Source organism: Acinonyx jubatus, chromosome A1, assembly GCF_027475565.1.
Source record: "Acinonyx jubatus isolate Ajub_Pintada_27869175 chromosome A1, VMU_Ajub_asm_v1.0, whole genome shotgun sequence".
NCBI classification, from domain to species: domain Eukaryota; kingdom Metazoa; phylum Chordata; class Mammalia; order Carnivora; family Felidae; genus Acinonyx; species Acinonyx jubatus.
In genome coordinates this window covers 122,128,110-122,138,961 of record NC_069380.1, presented here as the reverse complement: position 1 = coordinate 122,138,961, position 10,852 = coordinate 122,128,110, and the positions used below count along the sequence as shown (strand labels likewise).

The 10,852-nt window shown below is 40.6% G+C and overlaps 1 protein-coding gene across 4 annotated transcripts in view; it reads left to right on the top strand.

Moving 5' to 3' along the window:
• The first annotated feature begins 7,774 nt into the window (after window positions 1–7,774).
• Window positions 7,775–10,852, top strand: part of CDC20B (cell division cycle 20B) — a 50,002-nt gene continuing 46,924 nt past the window's right edge. The window contains exons 1-2 of one of the 4 annotated variants that reach the window (XM_053222903.1): window positions 7,775–8,391; window positions 8,569–8,631. In XM_053222903.1, coding sequence (XP_053078878.1) covers window positions 8,260–8,391; window positions 8,569–8,631 — 195 coding nt within the window. In that variant the 5' untranslated portion in view covers window positions 7,775–8,259. The remainder of the gene's footprint in view (window positions 8,392–8,568; window positions 8,632–10,852) is intronic. The other 3 variants (XM_027042012.2, XM_053222894.1, XM_015085582.3) reach the window with 3 other exon arrangements.

Genomic DNA, 10,852 nt, shown 5'->3' with positions numbered 1-10,852 from the left:
GTGCCCTGAGAAGGTAGAGATTTTAATTCAAATGTTCAGTTCTATAGCAGGAGTAAATGAGGCTAAGAGAAGTTAAGTCATTCCAAGACTTCTTGCAGTAGAATCACATAGAGCTTATCTCATGATTTGGGGTGGAGTAAATCAAAATAAATCCTAAATGGTAAAAGAAAAGGGTACCATGAGAGCAAATAATTAGGAGGTGGAATATGGCATGAAAAGTTAGATAAGGAAGTAATGTTTGAATTAAGACCTAGAATAAGAACAGAAGTTAACTAGGTCAAGGAGGAGGGGCAATAGGAAGAACAAAATACAGTTGACCCTTGAACAACATGGGTTTTAAACTACATGGATTCACTTACACACAGACTTTTTCCCATAAATACAGTACAGTACTGTAAATGTATTTTTCTTATGATTTTCTTAAAAACATTTTCGCTTCTCTAGCTTACTTTAAGAATAATAGTATATAATAAATATAACATACCAAATATATGTTAATTGTTTATGTTACTGGTAAGGCTTCTGGTCAACAGCAACAAGTGAGTTTTGGGGAATCAAAGTTATATGCAGATTTTCAACCATGTCGGAGACTAGTGCCCCTTAAGCCCTTCATTGTTTAAGGGTCAACTGTATACACAGAACTCAAGGTGAAGGAGAATGGCTTGTTTAAGGAAAAGTCCTTATAAAAAGAATGCAAGGAGGTGGGTGGTTCCAGGCAAAGCTGGAGAGAAAGGTAGAGGCCAGATCATTTGGGGAATTTTAGGCCTTATAAAGGTTCTGGTTAATGATGTGGCTAACTTCATACAAGTAGTAGGTGGAAAAAGCTAAGCTTCCAAAACCAAGTCTTCAGGCTCCAAAGCCTGTGGTCTTTTCACAACTCCATGCTATAAAGGAGCAAAAAGACAAAAAGGAACACATTCTGTGTCATTAATAAAATTAATCCAATTAATAAAATTAACAACCAATTTAATAGTTTATTTATCAATAATTTATTAATTAATAAATCCAATTAATAAAAATAAAATTGGATTAGGAACAGAAACCTTAACATTTATCTGGAAGATACTTCACAGTGGAGTGGAGTGGAATTTCAAGTGGAATGAGTCTCTCACACTCCTGCAGGTTTGCTAAATATACTGAGGATCCAAGCTCTGGAGGACCCTTTATCTAGTCTATTTCTCAGAACTGATTTGCAACAAATAAATTTGAGTGGTGAGTTAACCTCTCCATCTGGGAAAAAGAGCAGGCTTGATTCTGCTTACTGTAAAAGCAGTGGATTCCCCAAGCTAAGCATTCTTTTCCTCTCATGCAACCCACTATGGGGGCAGGCATCTATATGGGCCCTCTGCATTGCACCTGAGATTTGGAGGCATGGTGAACTGATGTAAGCATAATGCTCCTGCTGATTGCTGTGTTGTGAGTAATAAAGTCCTTTGTCTCTGACCCACAAGTCTTGTGTCTTCTACCAGCATCTATGAAACAGCAGAGGCTAACTTCTTAGATTGTAAATAGGATAAAATCAAACCCTAGACTTGAAAGTTTACATCTAAATTACCAGTGGCCCCTGGAAAACTTGGGGAAAAAGGTGTAAGAGTAAGCAATCTTAAAATAGGTAAGAAGGAACAAAGACTGATTTTTAAATTAGCTTTTTGCATGGGTTTATTTAAACTGATCCTCCAATTCTTCACCCTCTGGCTTTATAAAAAGAAGCCCTGACTTTAGGACTTAAGGCTCCAAACTGCCCTTTGGTGGTACTCTGCTTCCTTTTATGTTAAGCTCTAGAAAGCTAACTTCTCATGTGCTGGTGGGAACTGTGGCAGGGGGCTTTCGCATTGCTGTGATCAGACACAGTGACTGAACGAATGGCTGATTTCAATCAGTTTCCCTGTTGGGGGATACCATGTGGAGGTCACTTTGGTGGGTAATTTGTCAACCTATGATGCAGAGGTGAGAAATATGTTAGCGTTAGCGTTCACTCAGGCTACTCTCTCCTCATTTTGTAATTTGACTTCTTGTGGGGAGGAGTAACTTGGCCAAAACCACACTGTGAATGAATGGCAGAGTGGAATTCCACTGTTCTTTTCACCACTCCATTTCTATTCCACTTCTCCAGAACTGTCGTCAATTATTGCAATTATGTGGTACTGACTTACCAAGCTCAAATCTGGTGAATAAATGAGAATTCAATTCATTTACAGTTGTAGATATATAACTGTCTAGAGTGGGATCATTTCCATATCAGGTGTAAGACTTCCCAGACTTAAGCTTAAGTCATAAATCAAAAAGTTGCCTGGTGAGCACAGAATTGGAACACATTTAAAATGTGTATTCTCCAGTGATATAACCATCAAACTAGAGTAGCCATATGGATTCCTCTTGATTTAGTGTATTACTACTTAGAGAACTGGATTGGAGTTTGGAATTTGTTCACTTATATATTATTTCTTGACCACCTACTATGTGTCGGACACCTACTATGTATAGGCTCTGGACCTAGGGATACTAGCCTCTGGCCAGTGCTTTATAGAGACATGTTTATTATCCAAATACTCTCTTAAATTAGCCATCTAAGTATCATTACTTCATCTCAAAGAAAATAATTTTTACTTTCAGGGATTTTATAATATCTCTCTTGAACCTCATTATCAATCTGTATAGTAGGTAGTAATTATCATATTTTACAGAGGAGGAACCTGAGACTTAAAGGGGTGAAACAACACGTTTCAAGTTACGTGCTTAGCAAGTGGCAGGCCTAGGAAGACCCAAATCTACCTTAGTCTACAATCCTAGTTCCAGGATTTGGGAACGGTTCTAATCTCATCTACAAATCAATTCTGCCAACAGTTATTGAATATGAACTATGTACAAAGCTTACTATGTACAAAGCATTGAGCCATTCTCTGGAGGATACAGAGATGAAAAAGACCAGATCCTTGTATTCTTGGAGCTTACAATATACTTACACAAATACAAAACCTGGAATTAAGCTGACTAAAGATACAAACAAAATGCTACAGGAACATAGGGAAGAAAAAGTTAGAATTGGGGAGATTTGAGAAGGGTTTTGGAACAGGTAACTGAAATTTCAAGGGTAAGATTGCTAGAAGACATGAAAAAAAAACCCCTCAAAAGTGAGATGGCTGCCTGGGTGGGGTGCTTCACTGACTCAGCCCCGGTAGAGCATGAGCCCCACATTTTCCTTGCAAGAAAATAAATAAACAAACAACAACAAGAGAGGTAGCCTGAAGGCAGGAGAGGGCTGGGCATCACCTACGTTGTGGGGAACAGAATATACTAGTGGTATCATCGCAGATGATGCAAGAAAGGTAGGAGGAAGTTGAATTGTAGAGGGCTTGCATGTCAGATAGAAAGTTTGGAACTTAATTCTGTGTGTAAGGAAATCCTTGTAGGGATTTGGGGCAGGGGAGAAATCCAATTCAGTAAAGATAATGCATAGTGCCTTTTATAGCTTTACCACTGGATCCTCACTGCTTCACATGGTGTATGGAACTTGTTCTGTGCAAATAAACATGTTAAATGGAATTAATTAATAATAAACATTATTAATTAATTATAAACATTATATTAATAATTAATAGATTAAAAATTAATTAATAATAATTATAATTATTATATTAATAATTAATATATTAATAAACATTAATAAACATGTTAAATGGAATTAATGGGAATAGACTAGATATTGAATTATCAATGAGCTTACTGTAATAATAGTTCAAGAAGAAGGCAGATGTAATCTTATGGGAAGGGAAAGTGTTAAAGAAGGCTGACTTTGACTCTATTCCACAAGTAAGATAGGGATATTGGGAACAGGGTGCAAGCAGGCAGAAAACAGGCTGTTTGCAGTGAGGAGGAATAAGAAGGATTCTTAATTCTGTTTTGGATTATGTTGTGTTTGAAGTGCTGCTAGGATATCTAGTAAAAGGATTTTTAAGTCTACAGCATTCATGAGCCCTCTTTGAGGGGGTACCATGTTCATATACCTCACTTTATCCATAGTTTATACAGATTTGTACTGATTTCAGTTTGGTATTTTCCTTACATTCCTTACAATTCTGGAGAAGTATCTTATTTTAGTTAGTACCCTTCGCAAGAGCTGCCTTAAGCAGAAAGAGAAGGGGAAAATGCATAAAAGAAGATGAATAGTTGGAGGCGAAGTGATCTTCAGATTTCACGCTTTAAGCTGGGTAAATTGTACCCTCCACCTTCATTAGCTCGGGTATCATGGACAAATATATTTTAATAAGGACAGACCCGGTACTTAGAAGCCGGGCGGTAACCGAAAAATAGGCATGTACAAAAACCACTTATAACTGAAAAAGTGGTAAGTCCATTGTGACCAGAGGTGACACGGTAGTTTACTGACTACTCTTCTGACTGAGGCTTTTATTTGGTAGAATCTTTACAAATTATTTTCCGAGCCCGGCTGCTAGCCTGAATTATAAGGGATTCATTTATTCCTTCCCACGTGCTATTTTAAGCTATATATGATTGGGAGCAGACACGCTCAGTTTATCTGTCCAGAACAAGATGGTCTCCTTCCCTTTCTTTCCTCAAACTTCACAGCTCTTCCCGACTCTACCACAGTGCAGCTATCCCAAACTCTCCCCTGCATCCAGGCTTTCCCATCCTACTTGGACTGGAGCTGAATGGATCCTGAATGGTAGGCACCTCCCTCCTACCCCCCACCCCCTACCCGCACCTGGCGGGGACGTGCCCCAGGGACGGTTGGAGCGCACTCCAACGGTCCCTTTTGTCCGGTAGGCGGGCGCCAAAGTGGTCTGGCTGGCGCGGGAGGTGGGGCGCGAGTCGGGGCGGGCTGGCACCACAGGTGGGGGCGCAAGCCTAGCGGGAGACGCCGGGCCAGAGGGGCGTGAGACCCGGCAGTTGGAGCTGGGGCTGGGGAAGCTCTCCAGTTTGCAACTGAATACAGCGAAGTAGAAAAAGCAAGGTGCAAAACGATAAGTATAGTAAGATCATATTTACGTAGGAAGATGCACAGCGTCAGACTGAGTACACACGTATGTATGTAAATGCATTGGAAAAGGTCTGACAGAGCTCTGGGGAAAGGAGAAAGCTGGGAGGGCGCATGAAGGGAGCTGACTTGGTGCATTGTGTATGTGAGATTCTTAACATTATTATTTAGGAAGAAAATGTGATCATGTAATTGAAAAAATCTGCACTTGGCAAGTTTGTTTCTCTTCTTGGCTTCCCATCGGTAGAGACCTGTTCAGACTCAGACCGCAGGCCAGATGGGAGTCAAGAAAAACGCCTTTCTCCCTTCTCACTGCTTCACCACTTACCCCCCTTCACCTTGACACCGTTGGAATTGGCCTTGGCTTTTGTGGAGAAGCCTTCCTCACAGCCCTGGTCCTTATCACAGATCTGCCTGCAAAACCCTCTCCAAAGGAGGAAACACTTTGAAGATAGTAAATCACACACAGGCACATAAATATATGAATTAGACCCTATTCCTAAACCGTATTTGATAAATATTAAGATAAAATGTTTACAGGATATATCAATTTTCTCTTAAACAGTTGTGCCATGTCCTATTAATATGATCACATGATATTAATTTCTTAATTTGAAATAATTTTTGACTTAGAAAAATGTTACACAAATGGTACAAATAATTCCATTATATCCTTCACCCAGCTTCCCCAGATGTTAGCATTTAACACAACTATAACACAATGATTATAAGTAGGAAATTAGCATTACTACTACTCTGTTCACTATCTACAGATATTATTCAGATTTCTACAACAATTGTTCCTCCCCCTCACCCCAGTCCAGGATTCAATCCAGGATCTCACAATGCATTTAATTGTTATGTTTTACATAGATACTTCTAATTGGTGATAGTTTCTCAATTTTTCTTTTTCATGACTATACTTTTGAAGAATACTACTCGCCATTTTGTGAATGTTCTTCAATTTGGTTGGTTTAGTATTTTCTCATTATTAATTCAGGTTATGCATTTTTGGGCAAAAATATTAAATAAGTTATGTTGTGCCCTTTCTAGTGCATCATATCAGGAGGCACTAGATGTCAATGTGTCCTTAATGGTGAGGTTAATTAAAATGGTGTCCTTAATGGTGAGGTGGTGGCTGCCAGGTTTGTCCAATGAGAAGTTACAATTTTCCTTTTTGCATTGGGTCATAGGAGGCAGACACCCTCATCATATGTACCTCAGTTTTACCATTCATGATCCTTGACTGCAACAGTTAGTACTAAGGTGTTTGCCATGGTGATTTTTCTACTTCCATCATTCTTACTAAATTTCAATATGAATACTTAAATGCACAATAACTTTTTAAAGGAAAATACTTTTACTGCTTTAACCTGGGGGGAAAGGCATTTGGAGATTGCGTGATATGCTGTGGAATTAGTGGCTAAAATGGAATTTATGTATGCATTACAGAAAACTGAATTCTAAAAGAATAAAACACTATTCTTATTCTTAATACTTGTAAGGGCATGGATTCTAAAATCACAGTTTACATGGATTTAGAAGCTCATTAATTGAACTGGATTTATTACTCCTGTGTTTGTGCCCATCACTGACCCTTTTGAGGATCTGTTATTTATGAATCCTTTCCCTGGTAAATGGTACAGTAAAATGGTACTTAAAAATAGAACAAAAAGTCTTCGATTTTATTTCCAATATGCTGCTAATTTTAGCTGACATTTGCAAAACTGATCTTTAAATTAACAATACAGTTGAAACTCAGCCAATATCTCACTTTATTTAGCCTCCGTGTTTGCTGAAAAGATTTACTGTAAGTCAATGCACTGTAAGGAGGTGAAATTCTTGTGGGTGAAACTTTCATATTTCAATCCATTTGGCTATCAAGCATTTTGATAAGCCTCATTTGATTATGTTACCCTGTGCAGCATTTTCCCTAACCTTTATTACTGTAGATGGAAAACTGGTCCCAAGATTGGGTCTCAGCCTTGATGTCAATTTTTCTTGCTTTCAGTAAGAAGGAAAACAGGAGAGTAAGTTTAGAGTTTTTGTTGTTGTTTTGTTTATAAATCACTGACCCTTCTGAGTATGTGATATCTATGAATCCCTTCCCTGGTAAATTGCACAAACGCACATGTTGCATGAGAGCACAAGCAGTCCTATGTCAAACGGGGGGAGGTAGGGAGGTGGTTATGGGGAGGGAAAAGCTGACTGTCAGAAGCTTCCCAGACACGGTTTTCCCTCCTGCCATATGGCACAGCTAGCCTCTCTTGGCAGCTCAGGTGGGGCCGCTAAGGCTACACAGCCCATCTGGCTCCTTGTCATTTCCATCTAACCCCCTCCCTTAACCCCCAATATCATCCTCTCCTTTATTACTTAGCCCCCAGTCTGCTCAGCTTTCTTGCTGGCTCTTCACTCCTCATGAGGTGCTCCCTGTCACCAGCTTTCACCAACTCTTTCACCTCGCTCACCAACTCTTGTTTGGGAAGATAGCGCAGAAGCTCAAGTGAGAGAACCTGCCCACTTCCAAATGGCTGCAGCAGAGAAGCACTTATTGAGTGCATATGTCAATGCTCTCCCTTCTCATCAGCACAGAACTCTTGCCACGTTTCCCTGCCTATCTGAAAGTGGAACACGAGCTGATGAACACGTTGGGGGGATACGTCTAATATCTATGGCTTACACAAACGGTCACCATTACCAACGGAGAGAAAGTCCCGTTGTAACAAAACTTCCTCCCCACCCCCCCAACACCCCCCAGCAAATGGAAAGAACGTGAACTCACAGAACCCGCTTCTTCGCCCGCCAACCCCCTCATCTCCCGCTGGCGTGACAGCCCTCGGCGCCGGGCCCAGCTCAGGCCCGCCAAGGCTCGCGGCAAAGCTTGGCGCTCCAGTGCGCGCCTCCGCGGACAAAGAGCAAGCGGCGGCGAGGCTGGGCTGGAAGGTGGAGGCGGGCCGAGGGGCGCGCCGGGGGGAATCCCTCCCGACCTCTGACGTCACCAAAGCGCTGGCCAATGAGAAGCGGGAGAGGGGGATTTCCCGCTCCCGCTGCCGCCCCGCCAGCTTTTTAAACAGTCCCCTGGGGAATACTCTCTGGGAGCCGTGGGAGGAATGGGAGAAATGGAGGTTAAGAGCGAAAAATGATGGTCCTGGGGGATGAGAGTAGAGGTTTGACGATTAGGCGTCAAGGCTGGCTTAGACCGGGGGAAAACCAGAGCCGATCGAGGTGAGGCGGAACACCCGGCAGGGGAAAATCCTCCTGAGATGGAGTGGAAACTGGAGCGCACCGCCCCGCGGAGGGTCCGGACGGAAGAAGAGATGCTGTGGGTGAGTAACGTCCTTTTGTTTCCCAGCCCCGACTCCCTGAAGGGGACTCTGCCCGCTGAGGACCAACAGGTAGGACAAACTCTAAACCCTGATCCTTCATTTTGCGATGTGTAATTTAGTTGTGTTCTAGAGGTGCCTGGCTGGTAGAGAAAATGAGTAAATGGGGTTGGACAAGCTGAGGATCTAGAAACATTCCGCGCCTAACATTATGATTTTTCTCTCCATATGTTATATATATTTTCCAAGGAGAACGTCATGCGGGTGCTCGCCAAAGACATGAAGCAAAAGAGAAGTCAAGGTTCTCCCAAGGTAAGTGTCTAGTGCTTACTGTGGTTCTCTTAATTCTGATTTTGAACAAACTAATTTTTCCTAAAGAAGGTACTTGTTGGAAGTACGGCCTGGTCTAAGAATATGAAAATTTAAAAAATCAGTCTCCTAAAATATCACTAACTGCAGAGTCTAATTATACACCCTCCCCCCACATTTCTATAAGAAACTGAAGATCCCTGACAAGAGGAATTGTTTGTATATCCATGGGGCTTTCTAGTTTTTGGCTCAACAGAAAAGGATGAAGCTTGGATGTAGGCAGCGCATTGCTAGCTGGCTGTTACTATTTCATTTTAACAGTTGCGAATTGTACTTTCCTCTGTTGCATTTAAAAGCTTGCCCCCAAAGAAATGGAAATGGTGCCATCTTGTGGATAATCGGGAGAAGTGGCCTAATCCAAGGGCGAGCCTCACGTTAAAATTGATCCGATGTATTACTTTTTCTCCTTCAAAGTCTGAAGCCAAGGCCTGTAGCTTCTCTCTTAATCAGTGTAAGAATAAAACAAATATAAATGAGTTTTTCTATTTTTACTACATAAACATCCCTCATATGCTTTAAATCTCTCATAATCACCATTCACCTTGCTTCTCTCTACACGAAATTGTTCTTATTCCTTTAAACTTTACTCATAGATTCTAGTTTCAAACCCATTAATATTTTTACAGATTTTTCTTAATCTTTTAAAAATCTTGCAATATTTAAGTGGTGACACAGTAAATCAAACACATAACAGCCCTTTCAGAATGCAATAGCTAATGTTATTTATAATGGGGGACAAAATAATGACAACTTAAGTCCCTAAATACTTTAATAGTGATTTTTTCCTTCCAAAATAGCTACAGTTTTCTTTTACACCAAAATTATGCACTTCCATGACTCCTAAATATTTTCCTGCCTAATACAGACAATTGGTCTTTTGGTCAGTAAAGAGAAAATATTTCTCAGTAAAGAGAAATAATTGGAAAAGCTACAGTTAAGTATAACTTTGTTAATTCACTTGTACTGCAAAACCGTATTTTGATATCCAAGCATTTACTGTGGAACAGCTAAGTGCAAGTATTCTGAAAGTTTGTCTTTTTAAATTTTTGCTGAGATTGGGGCGCCTGGGTGGCTCAGTCAGTTGAGCAACCGACTTCGGCTCAGGTCATGATCTCACAGTCCGTGAGTTCGAGCCCCGCGTCGGGCTCTGTGCTGACAAGCTCAGAGCCTGGAGCCTGCTTCGGATTCTGTGTCTCGCTCTCTCTCTGCCCCTCCCCTGCTCATGTTCTGTCTCTGTCTGTCTCAGAAATAAATAAACATTTAAAAAATATATATATATTTAAATTTTTGCTGAGATTGAAAAATAGTATTTTTCTTTTTTTTATAATAATTTTGGAGTAACAAGTTTTATTTATGAGTTTTCTTTTCTGTGACTATTAAGATTACAGTTCAGCTACTGTGTTTCATATTGCATACAGTAGCTTCGGTGACTTCATGGGCCATGAAAAGCAGCAGTGACCTGAGTCAGGTAGGCAGTGTATTGTTAGCTGGCTGCTTTGGGTCAATGTGGCAGCCACAACTACCCTGCCACTTGCTTCTGGATAAATTCTTCTTGCTAACAAGCTGCACTGGTTTCCTGTGTGTGATGGGTTGGCAGTGTATTGTTAGCTGGTTGAAGATGTGAATGGCATCAGCTAACATGCAACTGCTATCTTATTGCATATACAATGAACATCAGAGTATAATTGATTCTGTAATTAGTGTGTGTATTTGGTGCATATGTATACTTTTTGCTATGAACCAGGGCACTGGTAACCATAATACTTGTAATTGCTCTTCAGTCACTCAATTATAACACCATAGACAGTGTTACAAATGGTGAAGAAATCAATACAATTAATTTTTTTTTAATTTTTAAATATTTATTTATTTTTGAGAGAGAGACAGAATGCAAGTGTGGGAGGGACAGAGACGGAGGGAGACACAGAATCCGAAGCAGTCTCTAGGCTCTGAGCCGTCAGTACGGAGCTTGACATGGGGCTCAAACCCACAAACTGTGAGATTATGACCTGAGCTGAAGTCGGATGCTCAACTGACTGAGCCACCCAGGCGCCCCCAATATAATTAATTCTTAAAATTTTTTTCCAGGTAATATTTTTGGAGTCCTGGGTACACAGTATGAAAGTATTTGTGAAATTATGTTTTTTAATATTTATTTTTAATA